General features: G+C 48.5%; 1 protein-coding gene across 1 annotated transcript in view; it reads left to right on the top strand.

Moving 5' to 3' along the window:
* Positions 1-19,397, top strand: part of LOC149972934 (lysine-specific demethylase RSBN1L-like) — a 107,923-nt gene that overhangs the window by 11,140 nt on the left and 77,386 nt on the right. Inside the window, exon 3 of the mRNA XM_090213403.1 lies at positions 18,069-18,826. Coding sequence (XP_090069529.1) covers positions 18,069-18,826 — 758 coding nt within the window. The remainder of the gene's footprint in view (positions 1-18,068; positions 18,827-19,397) is intronic.

Raw genomic sequence — 19,397 nt, 5'->3', positions numbered from 1 at the left:
ACAGGGCTAGAACCAGGGCCCAGAGTGGCAGGACAGGGCTGTAACCAGGGCCCAGAGTGGCAGGGCTAGGCTGTAACCAGGGCCCAGAGTGGCAGGACAGGGCTAGAACCAGGGTCCAAAATACTCAGCCTGTGACTAAAGCCTTTAACTGGAACAGCTGCTGAAGCGATGGTAGAGTTGGCTGATCCCTAATGGCACGCTATTCCCTTTATAGTGCTTCTGACCAGGGTAGTGCACTATATAGGGAATAGGGTGCTATTTGGGAGGGAGGGGCCCTGAGAGTAGGCTGTGTTCACTAGTTGGTTCAGTCACACAAACAGACTCCTGTTCTCCGATTCAGAGTTTAGCTGAGACAGATGGCTGTCTTATGATTCCCCCTCTATCTCTCTCTCCATCTGTCTCGGTCTCCCTCTCGCTCTCTCTCCATCTCTATCCCTCTCTCTCCATCTCTCTCGGTCTCTCTCTCCATCTCTCTCTCTCTCGGTCTCTCTCTCCATCTCTCTCTCTCTCGGTCTCTCTCTCTCTCTTCTCTTCCCCTCCCATGTGAATCAACGTATGTTTTGGACACATTTAGCCCACTGTGAGCCAGCCTAAGCTATTCATATCTGATGTTGTCCTATATATCTGTGACAAAGACTGGCCTAAGTGCTGCCAAATTATTCATAGTTGTGTAATAGCAATAATGATGTGATAATTGTGCTATATTATCAGTGGTAGCTGCATCTGTCTTTTAACTAGCAGCGTGCCCTCTCCTCAACCTGCTTTTAAATAGGCTGTAATGCCTGGTGTGGTGGGAATGAACTGCCAAGACCCTGCTGCCATTTTCCTGACCTTACACAATGCCCATGACATGATCCAGCGAGTCTGGCAGCGTGCCGGGCAGCGTGCCGGGCAGCCAGAGTTTTATTTATTTAGACTGTTAGAGTGGCTTCCCATGTCTGTAAAACGATCGCTCAATGTCCAGACAGTTAGTCAGTCAGGCAGCCAGTCAGTGGTGTAGTCAGAGGGAAGCCTCCCAGCCACTCAGCGGGTGGTGGAGTCAGAGGGAAGCCTCCCAGCGGGTGGTGGAGTCAGAGGGAAGCCTCCCAGCCAGTCAGTCAGAGGGAAGCCTCCCAGCCAGTCAGTCAGAGGGAAGCCTCCCAGCCAGTCAGTCAGAGGGAAGCCTCCCAGCCAGTCAGTCAGAGGGAAGCCTCCCAGCCAGTCAGTCAGAGGGAAGCCTCCCAGCCAGTCAGTCAGAGGGAAGCCTCCCAGCGGGTGGTGGAGTCGAGAGGGAAGCCTCCCAGCGGGTGGTGGAGTCAGGAGGGAAGCCTCCCAGCCAGTCAGTCAGTGGTGGAGTCAGAGGGAAGCCTCCCAGCCAGTCAGTCAGAGGGAAGCCTCCCAGCGGGTGGTGGAGTCAGAGGGAAGCCTCCCAGCGGGTGGTGGAGTCAGAGGGAAGCCTCCCAGCGGGTGGTGGAGTCAGGAGGGAAGCCTCCCAGCCAGTCAGTCAGTGGTGGAGTCAGAGGGAAGCCTCCCAGCCAGTCAGTCAGTGGTGGAGTCAGAGGGAAGCCTCCCAGCCAGTCAGTCAGTGGTGGAGTCAGAGGGAAGCCTCCCAGCGGGTGGTGGAGTCAGAGGGAAGCCTCCCAGCCAGTCAGCCGGTGGTGGAGTCAGAGGGAAGCCTCCCAGCGGGTGGTGGAGTCAGAGGGAAGCCTCCCAGCCAGTCAGTCAGAGGGAAGCCTCCCAGCCAGTCAGTCAGAGGGAAGCCTCCCAGCCAGTCAGTCGGTGGTGGAGTCAGAGGGAAGCCTCCCAGCCACTCAGCCGGTGTTGTGTTAATGTGACGTGAGGCTGACAGAGCAGAGGGCTGTATCAGTTTACTCTGCTGCTATTTATACCTGTCTGTCCTTCAGCCATACCAGTGTACCAATATGTACACACACCCAACATTGTATGCGTGTATGCACATTCAAAAGTCAACAGATGAATTTGTGGTGTGTGTGTTAGCAGAGGGCACTGTGCATTACTCCGGTTAACATGCTGAAAGAGGTAGCCAGTATATTGTTGGCTGTGCTCAATCATTTGCACCGTTGGACAGACCTGTGCACAGTCCTAACACTATGACTGGTGGTCTGCTTAGTACAGTGGCTCTGACCCCTCTTTCTGTGTGTGTCTGACTGATCATAATGCTGTACCCCAGCCCCCTCTATCAATATGACCACTACACTGACTGTGTGTGTGTGTCTGACTGCTCATAATGCTGTACCCCAGCCCCCTCTATCAATATGACCACTACACTGACTGTGTGTGTGTGTTTGTGTCTGACTGTTCTTAATGCTGTACCCCAGCCCCCTCTATCAATATGACCACTACACTGACTGTGTGTGTGTCTGACTGCTCTTAATGCTGTACCCCAGCCCCCTCTATCAATATGACCACTACACTGACTGTGTGTGTGTGTGTCTGACTGCTCTTAATGCTGTACCCCAGCCCCCTCTATCAATATGACCACTACACTGACTGTGTGTGTGTGTGTGACTGCTCTTAATGCTCTACCCCAGCCCCCTCTATCAATATGACCACTAAACTGACTGTGTGTGTGTCTGACTGCTCTTAATGCTGTACCCCAGCCCCCTCTATCAATATGACCACTACACTGACTGTGTGTGTGTGTGTCTGACTGCTCTTAATGCTGTACCCCAGCCCCCTCTATCAATATGACCACTACACTGACTGTGTGTGTGTGTGTGACTGCTCTTAATGCTCTACCCCAGCCCCCTCTATCAATATGACCACTACACTGACTGTGTGTGTGTGTGTGACTGCTCTTAATGCTCTACCCCAGCCCCCTCTATCAATATGACCACTAAACTGACTGTGTGTGTGTCTGACTGCTCTTAATGCTGTACTCCAGCCTCCTCTATCAATATGACCACTACACTGACTGTGTGTCGGGCAGAGCCTCTCAGCACAACTCCAGTCTGCTGTAAAGGTCATGGCTCTACACCCCAGCTGAGGACTAACAGTGAGGAGCTTGACTATCCAGCAAGGCAACACAGACTCAGATTTCCCTCTTTTGCCCCTTGTGTACACACACACACACACACACACACACACACACACACACACACACATATATATAGAAAATAGTTGGGCGAGTTGCTGAAGTGTTTTTTCGGGCCACCTACACTATGTTCAAAAGTTTAAAAAAAGATGAGGTATGTAGAAAATGTAATGGATATATATATTTTTAAATAAGATCATATTTGTGAACTAACAATCACCAAAATAAAAGCTAGACAGTCAGGGAGAATCTCCAATTTTAAAAATGGTGCTTTCAGGAGTGTGTTTGTCAAGGCATGGTGCCCTCCGTGATGTTTGAGTCACTCAGACAGCAGAATCCACGGCAGAATGTGTAGGATAGTGAGTATTAATTTTCATAGTGTGGTGACTACTACTACTACTACTACTACTACTACTACTACTACTACGGCACTGCAGTGTCACTGAGCCTGGTCTCTGTGTGAGAGGCTGAGCTGGGAGTCTCAGGCCTGTGTCTGTCTCTCTGACTGGGGACAGGAAACGGAGCAGGCTGCCCTTCCTGTGTGGTGCTGATCAGTCCTAGCACGAGGGAGACCTAGGAGGGAGCCTCTGCTAATACCACCTAGCAGTCTTCGGTACAGTCACTATATATTATGTAGTGTGTTTAGATATGTTATGTAGTGTGTTTAGATATGTTATGTTATGTAGTGTGTTTAGATATGTTATGTTATGTAGTGTGTTTAGATATGTTATGTAGTGTGTTTAGATATGTTATGTAGTGTGTTTATTAGATATGTTATGTAGTGTGTTTAGATATGTTATGTAGTGTGTTTATTAGATATGTTATGTAGTGTGGTTATATATGTTATGTAGTGTGGTTATATATGTTATGTAGTGTGTTTATATATGTAATGTAGTGTGTTTAGATATGTTATGTAGTGTGTTTAGATATGTTATGTAGTGTGTTTAGATATGTTATGTAGTGTGTTTAGATATGTTATGTAGTGTGTTTAGATATGTTATGTAGTGTGTTTAGATATGTTATGTAGTGTGTTTAGATATGTTATGTAGTGTGTTTAGATATGTTATGTAGTGTGTTTTAGATATGTTATGTAGTGTGTTTTAGATATGTTATGTAGTGTGTTTAGATATGTTATGTAGTGTGTTTAGATATGTTATGTAGTGTGTTTAGATATGTTATGTAGTGTGTTTAGATATGTTATGTAGTGTGTTTAGATATGTTATGTAGTGTGGTTTAGATATGTTATGTAGTGTGTTTAGATATGTTATGTAGTGTGTTTAGATATGTTATGTAGTGTGTTTTAAGATGGAAATGTGAGTAGAAAGGACAGGATTCCAGGTCCACCCGGCGCTGTCTCATCCAGGACTCATTCCACCCGGCGCTGTCTCATCCAGGACTCACTCCACCCTCTGTAGCGCACTACCCTCTGTAGAGCACTACCCTCTGTAGCGCACTACCCTCTGTAGAGCACTACCCTCTGTAGAGCCTTGCGTTTGGATTGGCAAGCTGTTGCCACACCAGGCGGTGATCCAGCCAGCCAAGATGCTCTCTGTGGTGCAGCTGTAGAACTTGTTGAGGACCTGTGCCAAATCTTTTCAGCCTCTGTTGTCGTGCCTTCTTCACGACTGGGTTGGTGTGTGAGGACCATGATAATTCCTTAGTGATGTGGACACAGAAGAAATTGAAGTTCTCGACCCACTCCACTCCCGTCGATGAGAATGGGGGCGTCCTCCCTATAGGCTGTCTCATCGGTGTTCTGGCCTTCCACCGTCGTGTCGTCAGCAAATGTTATGGTGTTGGAGTCGTGGGTGAACAGGGAGTACAGGAGGGGTCTCAGTACGCACCACTGAGAGCCCCGTGTGTTGAGGATCAGCGTATTACTCAACAGGCGGTGCTCTGTGTCATGGCGGAGAAAGAGAAGTAGGATTAAAAGGAAAAAACAACAATTGGAAATCAATAGGAAAAACATGGCTGCTTTAGTGTAATGGTCACACTGAGCTTTGAGGATGTTTGTCATCAACTGTGTGTCTGTGTTTTAAGGGCCTATATTACCCAGAGACCACTAGACAGACAGACTGTCAGCATGTCACCACTAGACAGACAGACGGTGTCAGTCTGGTAATCATCCAGGGATGTTTGCGTTCAGCAGTCAAGCCCAGGCTGTGACAACACAGCTAATTGACTTCCTCTTCTTCACCCCCACCACTGATTTTACATTTTACTGTGGATTTTGGAACACACACACTGTCAGTTCCATTCATGTGGCTTTTAGGGTGTTGATCAATTTCTGCCATTTTGGAACGATTTCAGTGGCATTGTTTGGTGCTCTGTCAAATGCTGCTTCAGCTGTGCAGGGGGAAACTGATGCTGTGCAGGGGGAAACTGATACTGTGTAGATGCTGTGCAGAGGGGAAACTGATGCTGTGTAGATGCTGTGCAGAGGGAAACTGATGCTGTGTAGATTCTGTGCAGGGGGAAACTGATGCTGTGCAGGGGGAAACTGATGCTGTGCAGGGGGAAACTGATTCTGTGCAGGGGGAAACTGATGCTGTGCAGGGGGAAACTGATGCTGTGCAGGGGGAAACTGATGCTGTGCAGGGGGAAACTGATGCTGTGCAGGGGGAAACTGATGCTGTGCAGATGCTGTGCAGGGGGAAACTGATGCTGTGTAGATGCAGTGCAGGGGGAAACTGATGCTGTGTAGATGCTGTGCAGGGGGAAACTGATGCTGTGTAGATGCAGTGCAGGGGGAAACTGATGCTGTGTAGATGCAGTGCAGGGGGAAACTGATGCTGTGTAGATGCTGTGCAGGGGGAAACTGATGCTGTGTAGATGCTGTGCAGGGGGAAACTGATGCTGTGCAGGGGGAAACTGATGCAGTGCAGGGGGAAACTGATGCTGTGCAGATGCTGTGCAGGGGGAAACTGATGCTGTGTAGATGCAGTGCAGGGGGAAACTGATGCTGTGTAGATGCTGTGCAGGGGGAAACTGATGCTGTGTAGATGCTGTGCAGGGGGAAACTGATGCTGTGCAGGGGGAAACTGATGCTGTGTAGATGCAGTGCAGGGGGAAACTGATGCTGTGTAGATGCTGTGCAGGGGGAAACTGATGCTGTGTAGATGCTGTGCAGGGGGAAACTGATGCTGTGCAGGGGGAAACTGATGCTGTGCAGATGCTGTGCAGGGGGAAACTGATGCTGTGTAGATGCAGTGCAGGGGGAAACTGATGCTGTGTAGATGCTGTGCAGGGGGAAACTGATGCTGTGTAGATGCTGTGCAGGGGGAAACTGATGCTGTGCAGGGGGAAACTGATGCTGTGTAGATGCAGTGCAGGGGGAAACTGATGCTGTGTAGATGCTGTGCAGGGGGAAACTGATGCTGTGTAGATGCTGTGCAGGGGGAAACTGATGCTGTGCAGGGTGGAACTGATGCTGTGTAGATGCTGTGCAGGGGGAAACTGTTCTCGATGTCATGCACCTCTCCTCAGGAATTAATTATGTTTGAACAAAACTGTACACCTTGAGCAAATATTTAGCACTTGCTTTGTGTGCATACAAAATGAATCTATCATATTCCTACACTTCCTGCAGGCTTTTCCAGTTGACTATCGGTCTCTCTCTGTGCTTATAACTGGTGTTTTGGGTGCAGGCAGATTGGCCTAGATAACTAGACGATGCACTGTGACACTGGAGGTTTGTTTGTATGCACAGCAAGCTCAGTCTCTGTAATACGTAGTCTGAGCGTCAGCTTGTCCTAGATTAGGTCATCAGCGGCCTGTTAGTGAGGAGCTAGCAGCCTCTCCAGACTGTAAAGATACTGAGCCGTGGTGTAGTACTGGGAGCTGCTGGGGGGGAAACCCAGAGCATTCTAGCTACTGCTCTCCCAGTCTACTAGGAGTCACATTAAACCCTCTCTCTCTCTCCCATTCTGTTTCTGTTTGTCTCTGTTTTACACTATTTGTACTGTTTGTTTCATAACATTTAGTGGATTATACACTTTAGGGGCTGGTTGTATGTCCTCTCCAGCTGTGAGGCACATGCTCTCTGTGTGTACTGGCAGGGTGTTTCCTGTCATTGAAATCCTTGGGCCTGAAGTCCCACAATCTGTTTTTGAGATGGAAAAACGCTTTTCAGTGTGAATTTAAAACAAACCCGTCACAAAGTATGAAGAAATTATAATGGACCCTTAATGTTTTTATTATATAATCTTTGAGAACGAACATCGCCAAAATAAAAGCTAGACGGTCAGGGAGAATAGAAAATGTTAACTATGAATTTAGCAGTATTGATTTTCTGTTTGAGCAAAACAAACAAAGCATTTGCCATGGAGAAATGTATAGAAATGCAGGAAATTGTCTTAAAGATGCTTTAAAAAACCATAACCAAATCTACATCGTCAAGATAAGGCCCTTTCAAATTCAGCAGCTCCGACCGTTGCCACGCCCACCACCTAAGCCCCGTTTTGGTAAACTCTGACTGTCTGTTTAGACACATCTGACCTCTGTCTCACACACGGATCATGGTTTGAATAACTGTCTGGCCTGCTGTCCTACTGGTAAAATGGTAGAGTGGAGAGAGGGGTGGGGGTGGAGGAGCTAGAGCTCTCTGGATTAACAGCATCACAGTATAATACACTGCCTCACTCACTCTGTTTTTCTCCTGCTCCCCCCTCTCCTTCTCTACCCCGCATACTTGCTCACTCTCTCTGTGTCGCTCGCGCTCTCTGTGTCTCTGTCGCTCTCTCTGTCGCTCTCTCTGTCGCTCTCTCTCCCTCTCGCTCTCTCTGTGTCTGTCTCGCGCTCTCTCTGTGTGTGTGTGTGTGTGTATCCTGTCATATGGTGGTGAACGTGCTCCAGAGGCGTGTGTGTTGGTGCTATAGTGAAGCAGCAGCTCCTCTGAACCAGGCCATGTCACTGTAGCAGGCTCCCCTGTTCTGACAGCCATGTGCTCCTAGCTACACCATCCTGCCATATACGCACACGCATCACGCGTGAGCAACACGCGTACCAAAATAACCACAGGCTCGGACTAGTCGCTACCATGTATACAAATCTACTGGTAACTGCCAAAAAAAGGAAACACTTGAGTAAATGAGGGATACAAAGTATATTGAAAGCATGTGCTTCCATACAGGCATGGAATAAACATGGTGCTTAGGGTCATGTTTAAAAGTGCTGTCCAGGCCCAGTCGCCTGCTATTTTGACTACCGTGGATAGAAGAAGAGTTCTCTGGGACTCTGAAAGAGGGGTGATTTGTTGGGGCTCGTTCGACAGGAGCTTCAGTGACGAAAGCAGCTCAACTTGCTGACGTTTCACCATATTCCCCTGCCGTCTGTCACCATAAACGACCTCCTCTCATCACTGTAAAACGCTCCCTGAAACACTTCAGCGAGCAGGCCTTTCTAATCGACCTGGCCGGGGTATCCTGGAAGGATATTGACCTCATCCCGTCAGTAGAGGATGCCTGGATATTTTTTAAAAATGCCTTCCTAACCATCTTAAATAAACATGCCCCATTCAAGAAATTTAGAACCAGGAACAGATATAGCCCTTGGTTCTCCCCAGACCTGACTGCCCTTAACCAACACAAAAACATCCTATGGCGTTCTGCATTAGCATCGAACAGCCCGTGATATGCAGCTGTTCAGGGAAGCTAGAAACCATTATACACAGGCAGTTAGAAAAGCCAAGGCTAGCTTTTTCAAGCAGAAATTTGCTTCTTGCAACACTAACTCAAAAAAGTTCTGGGACACTGTAAAGTCCATGGAGAATAAGAACACCTCCTCCCAGCTGCCCACTGCACTGAAGATAGGAAACACTGTCACCACTGATAAATCCACCATAATTGAAAATTTCAATAAGCATTTTTCTACTGCTGGCCATGCTTTCCACCTGGCTACTCCTATCCCTGTCAACAGCACTGCACCCCCAACAGCAACTCGCCCAAACCTTCCCCATTTCTCCTTCTCCCAAATCCATTCAGCTGATGTTCTGAAAGAGCTGCAAAATCTGGACCCCTACAAATCAGCCGGGCTAGACAATCTGGACCCTTTCTTTCTAAAATTATCTGCCGAAATTGTTGCCACCCCTATTACTAGCCTGTTCAACCTCTCTTTCGTGTCGTCTGAGATTCCCAAAGATTGGAAAGCAGCTGCGGTCATCCCCCTCTTCAAAGGGGGGGACACTCTTGACCCAAACTGCTACAGACCTATATCTATCCTACCATGCCTTTCTAAGGTCTTCGAAAGCCAAGTCAACAAACAGATTACCGACCATTTTGAATCTCACCATACCTTCTCTGCTATGCAATCTGGTTTCAGAGCTGGTCATGGGTGCACCTCAGCCACGCTCAAGGTCCTAAACGATATCTTAACCGCCATCGATAAGAAACATTACTGTGCAGCCGTATTCATTGATCTGGCCAAGGCTTTCGACTCTGTCAATCACCACATCCTCATCGGCAGACTCAACAGCCTTGGTTTCTCAAATGATTGCCTCGCCTGGTTCACCAACTACTTCTCTGATAGAGTTCAGTGTGTCAAATCGGAGGGTCTGTTGTCCGGACCTCTGGCAGTCTCTATGGGGGTGCCACAGGGTTCAATTCTTGGACCGACTCTCTTCTCTGTATACATCAATGAGGTCGCTCTTGCTGCTGGTGAGTCTCTGATCCACCTCTACGCAGACGACACCATTCTGTATACTTCCGGCTCTTCTTTGGACACTGTGTTAACAACCCTCCAGGCAAGCTTCAATGCCATACAACTCTCCTTCCGTGGCCTCCAATTGCTCTTAAATACAAGTAAAACTAAATGCATGCTCTTCAACCGATCGCTACCTGCACCTACCCGCCTGTCCAACATCACTACTCTGGACGGCTCTGACTTAGAATACGTGGACAACTACAAATACTTAGGTGTCTGGTTAGACTGTAAACTCTCCTTCCAGACCCATATCAAACATCTCCAATCCAAAGTTAAATCTAGAATTGGCTTCCTATTTCGCAACAAAGCATCCTTCACTCATGCTGCCAAACATACCCTTGTAAAACTGACCATCCTACCAATCCTCGACTTTGGCGATGTAATTTACAAAATAGCCTCCAATACCTTACTCAACAAATTGGATGCAGTCTATCACAGTGCAATCCGTTTTGTCACCAAAGCCCCATATACTACCCACCATTGCGACCTGTACGCTCTCGTTGGCTGGCCCTCGCTTCATACTCGTCGCCAAACCCACTGGCTCCATGTCATCTACAAGACCCTGCTAGGTAAAGTCCCCCCTTATCTCAGCTCGCTGGTCACCATAGCATCTCCCACCTGTAGCACACGCTCCAGCAGGTATATCTCTCTAGTCACCCCCAAAACCAATTATTTCTTTGGCCGCCTCTCTTTCCAGTTCTCTGCTGCCAATGACTGGAACGAACTACAAAAATCTCTGAAACTGGAAACACTTATCTCCCTCACTAGCTTTAAGCACCAACTGTCAGAGCAGCTCACAGATTACTGCACCTGTACATAGCCCACCTATAATTTAGCCCTATCAACTACCTCTTTCCCAACTGTATTTAATTTATTTATTTATTTTGCTCCTTTGCACCCCATTATTTTTATTTCTACTTTGCACATTCTTCCATTGCAAAACTACCATTCCAGTGTTTTACTTGCTATATTGTATTTACCTTGCCACCAAGGCCTTTTTTGCCTTTACCTCCCTTCTCACCTCATTTGCTCACATTGTATATAGACTTGTTTATACTTTATTATTGACTGTATGTTTTTTTACTCCATGTGTAACTCTGTGTTGTTGTATCTGTCGAACTGCTTTGCTTTATCTTGGCCAGGTCGCAATTGTAAATGAGAACTTGTTCTCAACTTGCCTACCTGGTTAAATAAAGGTAAAATAAATAAATAAATATTCCCCTGCTGTCTGTCACCATATTCCCCTGCTGTCTGTCACCATATTCCCCTGCCGTCTGTCACCATATTCCCCTGCCGTCTGTCACCATATTCCCCTGCTGTCTGTCACCATATTCCCCTGCCGTCTGTCACCATATTCCCCTGCCGTCTGTCACCATATTCCCCTGCCGTCTGTCACCAGATCTAACGTTTCACCATATTCCCCTGCCGTCTGTCACCAGATCTGACGTTCCACCATATTCCCCTGCCGTCTGTCACCATATTCCCCTGCCGTCTGTCACCATATTCCCCTGCCGTCTGTCACCATATTCCCCTGCCGTCTGTCACCATATTCCCCTGCCGTCTGTCACCATATTCCCCTGCCGTCTGTCACCATATTCCCCTGCCGTCTGTCACCATATTCCCCTGCCGTCTGTCACCAGATCTGACGTTCCACCATATTCCCCTGCCGTCTGTCACCATATTCCCCTGCCGCCTGTCACCATATTCCCCTGCCGCCTGTCACCATATTCCCCTGCCGTCTGTCACCATATTCCCCTGCCGTCTGTCACCATATTCCCCTGCCGCCTGTCACCATATTCCCCTGCCGCCTGTCACCATATTCCCCTGCCGCCTGTCACCATATTCCCCTGCCGTCTGTCACCAGATCTGACGTTCCACCATATTCCCCTGCCGTCTGTCACCATATTCCCCTGCCGTCTGTCACCATATTCCCCTGCCGTCTGTCACCATATTCCCCTGCCGTCTGTCACCATATTCCCCTGCCGTCTGTCACCGTATTCCCCTGCCGTCTGTCACCATATTCCCCTGCCGTCTGTCACCGTATTCCCCTGCCGTCTGTCACCGTATTCCCCTGCCGTCTGTCACCATATTCCCCTGCCGTCTGTCACCATATTCCCCTGCCGTCTGTCACCGTATTCCCCTGCCGTCTGTCACCATATTCCCCTGCCGTCTGTCACCATATTCCCCTGCCGTCTGTCACCATATTCCCCTGCCGTCTGTCACCAGATCTAACGTTCCACCATATTCCAGTCACCACATCTCAACCCAGTTCATCACTTACGGGAGATTCTGAAGCGGTGACTGAGACAGCGTTTTCCACCTCCATCGACAAAACAGCAAATGATGTAATGTTTGGTTCCAGCCCCTTGTAGAATCTATGCCAAGGCACATGGAAGCTGTCCTGGCGGATCGTGGTGGCCCAGTGCCCTTTGACATACAATGTTGGTGTTTCCTTTATTTTGGCAGTTACCTGTATCCCTACATATCGTGCTGTTGTTGTACTATTATTATGCCACAGAGGAGTGGGAGACAGTGGGCTTTGAAATGTGTCTGTGAATGTTTGGGCGTGGCAGGGTGTCTGTGACGGATCAGACAACCAACCGCAGGCCTTTAGCTGTGCTGTCTACTTTAAAGGGCAGTCGAGCTGGATCTTATGGCTGGGTGGTTTTGTTGATGTGTGTAGTGGAGAAGTCAGTCCACACACAACCAGCATAACATACAAATATATATATGACTCAATATTGAGGTTCTGAATAGGGCTGAATTGCCAGTGACCTCACTATACTATATCAACACGATACTGAGGTGTCGATACACTCAAATCATTTTATTTGTCACATACACATGGTTAGCAGATGTTAATGGTCACATACACATGGTTAGCAGATGTTAATGGTCGCAGATGTTATTGGTTACATACACATGGTTAGCAGATGTTAATGGTCACATACACATGGTGAGCAGATGTTAATGGTCACATACACATGGTGAGCAGATGTTAATGGTCACATACACATGGTTAGCAGATGTTAATGGTCACATACACATGGTTAGCAGATGTTATTGGTTACATACACATGGTTAGCAGATGTTAATGGTCACATACACATGGTTAGCAGATGTTAATGGTCACATACACATGGTTAGCAGATGTTAATGGTCACATACACATGGTGAGCAGATGTTAATGCGAGTGTAGAGAAATGCTTGTGCTTCTAGTTCCGACTGTGCAGTAATATCTAACCGTTCTCCAGCTACCTAATACACACATCTAAAAGGGTGAATGACAATGTGTGTGTGTGTGTGTATATATATATATGGATGAGCGATGGCTGAGCGGCACGGCACAGGCAAGGTGCAATGGATGGTATAAAATATAGTATATACACATGATCTGATTATTGTAAGATGTGTAAACATTAAGGTGGCATTATTTAAAGTGTATGCATTGGGACTTTCACAATTCTATATATATATTTTTAAAAAACTAACATTTTATTTCACCTTTTTAATTTAACCAGGAAAGCTAGTTGAGAACAAGTTCTCATTTACAACTGCGACCTGGCCAAGATATATTGTGATTTAATGTTAAACATATTGCTCACAATATGTCTGCTGTGGAGAGACGAGAAAATGAGTCATCAGTCATGGAAATGGTGCTGAAAACATGTTGACTCACTATTTAAAAAAGAGAATGAGCTCTACGATGAAAAATACCGTTTTTTCTTATTTTTTTACAAATTGATACTTGGAGTCAAAGCATCTATATAATGTCGTCCATATCGCAATATGTAACTATCAATAAAAAACTTTTTATATTTTTGAAATGTATTTTTTACCATCACAGGTTCTGCTGTGTGGACTTTGACAGCTGGTAACATTTTCACTCTAGTCCTCAGTGTTTTAATATTTTGATCCATGTTTTTGTTCTTTTTCCAGTCAGAACCTTCATGTAATTTCTGAAAAGCAGCCACTAATTATTTACATTTTAAATATGAACAGATATTTTTTATTATATTTAACTTGGCAAATCAGTTAAGAACAAATTCTTATTTCCAATGAGGCCTCCACCGTCCGAACCCGGACCACGCTGGGCCAACTGTGTGCCGCCCGATGGGACTCCGATGGGACTCCTATGGGACTCCGATGGGACTCCGATGGGACTCCGATGGGACTCCGATGGGACCCCTATGGGACCCCTATGGGACTCCTATGGGACCCCGATGGGACTCCGATGGGACTCCTATGGGACTCCGATGGGACCCCTATGGGACTCCGATGGGACCCCTATGGGACCCCTATGGGACCCCTATGGGACTCCTATGGGACCCCGATGGGACTCCGATGGGACTCCGATGGGACTCCGATGGGACCCCTATGGGACTCCGATGGGACTCCGATGGGACCCCTATGGGACTCCTATGGGACTCCTATGGGCCAACTGTGTGCCGCCCGATGGGACTCCGATGGGACTCCTATGGGACTCCGATGGGACTCCGATGGGACCCCTATGGGACTCCTATGGGACTCCGATGGGACCCCTATGGGACTCCTATGGGACTCCTATGGGACCCCTATGGGACTCCTATGGGACTCCCAATCAAATCAAACCTAATGAAAATAACAATTAAAGAGCAGCAGTAAAATAACAATAGCGAGGCTGTATACAGGGGGTACTGGTACACAGTCAATGTGCGGGGGCACCGGTTAGTCGAGGTAATATGTACATGTAGGTAGAGTTATTAAAGTGACTATGCATAGATAATAACAGAGAGTAGCAGCAGTGTAGAAGAGGGGGGGGGGCAATGCAAATAGTCTGGGTAGCCATTTGATTAGATGTTCAGGAGTCTTCAGGCTTGGGGGTAGAAGCTGGTTAGTCTTGTACAGAGACTAAAGAGAGCAGAGCATGGAGATCACGTATCAGGCTGTTATTTTGGCTGCTCTTAAAGAGCTGCTTCCCACAGGTAGCAGCAGGCAGGTAACAACGGGTAATTTGGCTGGTGATCTGAAAACGTTAGACAGTTCTCTGGTTCTGATGAGATGCCAAACGGCCCCGCCTACAGTGGCTCTGCCTCTGTGCCATTTGGGACACAAGACAATTCAATCTGGCCATGGTCAAAAGTAGTGCACTAAACAGGGACTATGGTGCCATTTGGGATGTATACTGCTACGGCTCTTCCCAGTTCCACCCCCTGGACTGCCGCGGTTGCTTCCCAGTTCCACCCCCTGGACTGCCGCGGCTGCTTCCCAGTTCCACCCCGTGGACTGCCGCGGCTGCTTCCCAGTTCCACCCCCTGGACTGCCGCGGCTGCTTCCCAGTTCCACCCCCTGGACTGCCGCGGCTGCTTCCCAGTTCCACCCCCTGGACTGCCGCGGCTGCTTCCCAGTTCCACCCCCTGGACTGCCGCGGCTGCTTCCCAGTTCCACCCCCTGGACTGCTGTGGCTCTTCCCAGTTCCACCCCCTGGACTGCTGCGGCTCTTCCCAGTTCCACCCCCTGGACTGAATCCAGTTTATTACAGTTTTCTAACAGCGGTGTCCAAGCTCTCTGGTTACTGTAATTCAATCGTAATAATTACTACGTTGTCCTCTGTGTCTAATTATAAGCCCAGTTGTTTTGCTCCTTTTGGGTGGTAATATAATCATGCCACGTGTCAGTAGTCAGAGGAGTTGGCTGAAGCAGTGAGGCCTATAGTTGGGACCATGGTAATAATACAAGGCTAATGAAGGTCTTCATGTATTGATGGAAGTAGTTATTCCTCAACCAGAGCCGCCTCTCTTCCTCCTCTCTTCCTCCTCTCCTCTGCTCATTGATTCTCTAGATTCCAGACAGGCTCTGGGTAGTAGTGCATCTCTCGCTCTAGATGCCAGACATGCTCTGGGTAGTAGTGCATCGCTCTCTCTCTAGATTCCAGACAGGCTCTGGGTAGTAGTGCATCTCTCTCTCTAGATTCCAGACATGCTCTGGGTAGTAGTGCATCTCTCTCTCTCTCTCGATTCCAGACATGCTCTGGGTAGTAGTGCGTCTCTCTCTCTCTCTCTCTTGATTCCAGACATGCCCTGGGTAGTAGTGCATCTCTCTCTCTCTAGATTCCAGACATGCTCTGGGTAGTAGTGCATCTCTCTCTCTCTCTAGATTCCAGACATGCTCTGGGTAGTAGTGCATCTCTCTCTCTCTCTCTAGATTCCAGACATGCTCTGGGTAGTAGTGCATCTCTCTCTCTCTCTAGATTCCAGACATGCTCTGGGTAGTAGTGCATCTCTCTCTCTCTAGATTCCAGACATGCTCTGGGTAGTAGTGCATCTCTCTCTCTCTCGATTCCAGACATGCTCTGGGTAGTAGTGCATCTCTCTCGATTCCAGACATGCTCTGGGTAGTAGTGCATCTCTCTAGATTCCAGACATGCTCTGGGTAGTAGTGCATCTCTCTCTCTCTCTAGATTCCAGACATGCTCTGGGTAGTAGTGCATCTCCCTCTCTCTAGATTCCAGACATGCTCTGGGTAGTAGTGCATCTCTCTCTCTCTAGATTCCAGACATGCTCTGGGTAGTAGTGCATCTCTCTCTCTCTCTAGATTCCAGACATGCTCTGGGTAGTAGTGCATCTCTCTCTAGATTCCAGACATGCTCTGGGTAGTAGAGGGTCTCTCTCTCTCTAGATTCCAGACATGCTCTGGGTAGTAGAGGGTCTCTCTCTCTAGATTCCAGACATGCTCTGGGTAGTAGTGCATCTCTCTCTCTCTAGATTCCAGACATGCTCTGGGTAGTAGTGCATCTCTCTCTCTCTAGATTCCAGACATGCTCTGGGTAGTAGAGGGTCTCTCTCTCTCTCTAGATTCCAGACATGCTCTGGGTAGTAGTGCATCTCTCTCTCTCTAGATTCCAGACATGCTCTGGGTAGTAGAGGGTCTCTCTCTGTCTAGATTCCAGACATGCTCTGGGTAGTAGAGGGTCTCTCTCTCTCTAGATTCCAGACATGCTCTGGGTAGTAGTGCATCTCTCTCTCTCTAGATTCCAGACATGCTCTGGGTAGTAGAGGGTCTCTCTCTCTCTAGATTCCAGACATGCTCTGGGTAGTAGAGGGTCTCTCTCTCTCTAGATTCCAGACATGCTCTGGGTAGTAGAGGGTCTCTCTCTCTCTAGATTCCAGACATGCTCTGGGTAGTAGAGGGTCTCTCTCTCTCTAGATTCCAGACATGCTCTGGGTAGTAGAGGGTCTCTCTCTCTCTAGATTCCAGACATGCTCTGGGTAGTAGAGGGTCTCTCTCTCTCTAGATTCCAGACATGCTCTGGGTAGTAGAGGGTCTCTCTCTCTCTAGATTCCAGACATGCTCTGGGTAGTAGAGGGTCTCTCTCTCTCTAGATTCCAGACATGCTCTGGGTAGTAGAGGGTCTCTCTCTCTCTAGATTCCAGACATGCTCTGGGTAGTAGTGCATCTCTCTCTAGATTCCAGACATGCTCTGGGTAGTAGAGGGTCTCTCTCTCTCTAGAGTCCAGACATGCTCTGGGTAGTAGAGGGTCTCTCTCTCTCTAGATTCCAGACATGCTCTGGGTAGTAGTGCATCTCTCTCTCTCTAGATTCCAGACATGCTCTGGGTAGTAGTGCATCTCTCTCTAGATTCCAGACATGCTCTGGGTAGTAGAGGGTCTCTCTCTCTAGATTCCAGACATGCTCTGGGTAGTAGAGGGTCTCTCTCTCTAGATTCCAGACATGCTCTGGGTAGTAGTGCATCTCTCTCTAGATTCCAGACATGCTCTGGGTAGTAGAGGGTCTCTCTCTCTCTAGATTCCAGACATGCTCTGGGTAGTAGAGGGTCTCTCTCTCTCTAGATTCCAGACATGCTCTGGGTAGTAGTGCATCTCTCTCTCTCTAGATTCCAGACATGCTCTGGGTAGTAGTGCATCTCTCTCTAGATTCCAGACATGCTCTGGGTAGTAGTGCATCTCTCTCTCTCTAGATTCCAGACATGCTCTGGGTAGTAGTGCATCTCTCTCTCTCTAGATTCCAGACATGCTCTGGGTAGTAGTGCATCTCTCTCTCTCTAGATTCCAGACATGCTCTGGGTAGTAGTGCATCTCTCTCTCTCTAGATTCCAGACATGCTCTGGGTAGTAGTGAATCTGCATGCAGGTGTTTTTCACAGCTCTTTTATTAACACTATTTTCCCCCCTCTCTCCTCTCCCCCCTCTCTCTCTCTGCCCCCCCCCCCCCTCTCTCTCCCCTCCCTGCTCCCCTCTCTCTCCTCCCCTCTCTCTCCTCCCCTCTCTCCTCCCCTCTCTGCTCCCCCCTCACTGCTCCCCCCTCTCTCCTCCCCTCCTCTCTCTCTCTCTCTCTAGACAAGCAGAAACCCCAGATAAACTCAGAGGAGCTCCAGATTAAAAAGGTGAAGAAGAAGAAGAAGAAGAAACACAAAGAGAGTGAGAGGGAGAAGTGGAAACGTCCCAAGATGTACAGCAGGTCCAGCCAGACCGTGTGTGCTGGTCTCCTCTCTGAGCTCCATGCAGGCCTGGCCTCCAAACAACAGCCCCACCACCACCACGGCCACACAGAGTTCAAACCCCCGCTCCCCGTCCACCACCATCACACCTCCACCACCTCATCCATCAAACAGGAGAACTGCTACAGCCCCTCTCCAACTCTGTCCCTCTCCAAGCCCCTATGGAGCAGCAGCAATAGCAGTAGCAGTAGCATTAGTAGTTGGGACCCAGCTTCCCCCATGACATCCCCCCTCCAGATCCCCCAGCCACGGTGCCCCCAGCCTGGCTTTGAGAACCTGGAGTTCGCCCGCTTCATCCACGTAGAGGAACAACCCAACGGTGGAGCCCTGGTGGCACACGCCTACTGCAGCGAGCTCTCGGCCCTGTCTCCAGCGGAGATGCAGCAGTTCGCCCAGGAGTTTGTTACCCTAGCCTTCAGCGAGGACACGTCATCCCAGGCAGCTCACTATGTCATGGGCATCATCCACGGGGCGGCCTCCTACCTGCCAGACTTCCTGGACTACTTCTCCTGGAAGTTCCCCTCGTCGCCGGTCAAGATGGAGATCCTGGGGAAGAAGGATATAGAGACCACCACCATGCTCAACTTCCACAATCAGGTGAGGAGGCTGTTTGGTTGGTTTGTTTTAGTGCTGGCTGTATTTGTTACAGTATTTGATGCTAAATCTGACTATATTGTAATTGAACCATACCACCCTGCATCCCACTGCTGGCTTGCCACTGAAGATAAGCAGGGTCGGTCCTGGTCGGTCTGTGGATGGGAGACCAGATGCTGGAAGTGGTGTTGGAAGGCTAGTAGGAGGAACACTTTCCTCTGGGCTGAAAAATAATAATATCCCAATTCTCCAGGGCAGTGATTGGGGACAGTCACAGGGTGCTGTCTTTTTGATGGGATGTTAAATGGGTGTCACAACTCTCTGTGGTCACTAAAGATCCCGTGATAAGAGTAGGGGTATTAACCGTGGTGTCCTGGCTAAATTCCCAATCTGGCCCACATACCATCACGGTCACCTAGTCATCCCCAGTTTCCAATTGGCTCATTCTTCACCCCTGTAACTATTCCCCGGGTCGTTGATGTAAATGAGAAAATACAACCTGGATGGAAGTGTGTTCATCACTAATCACACTCTTCTTTGTTGAAGAAAAACAGTACAAGGTTGAGTTCTATCT

The sequence above is a fragment of the Oncorhynchus mykiss genome, chromosome 21 (assembly GCF_057628025.1).
Source record: "Oncorhynchus mykiss isolate SJ-2025 chromosome 21, ASM5762802v1, whole genome shotgun sequence".
Lineage (NCBI taxonomy): Eukaryota > Metazoa > Chordata > Actinopteri > Salmoniformes > Salmonidae > Oncorhynchus > Oncorhynchus mykiss.
The sequence above is the reverse complement of the archived record's forward strand: the minus strand, read 5'-3'. Positions and strand labels throughout refer to the sequence as shown.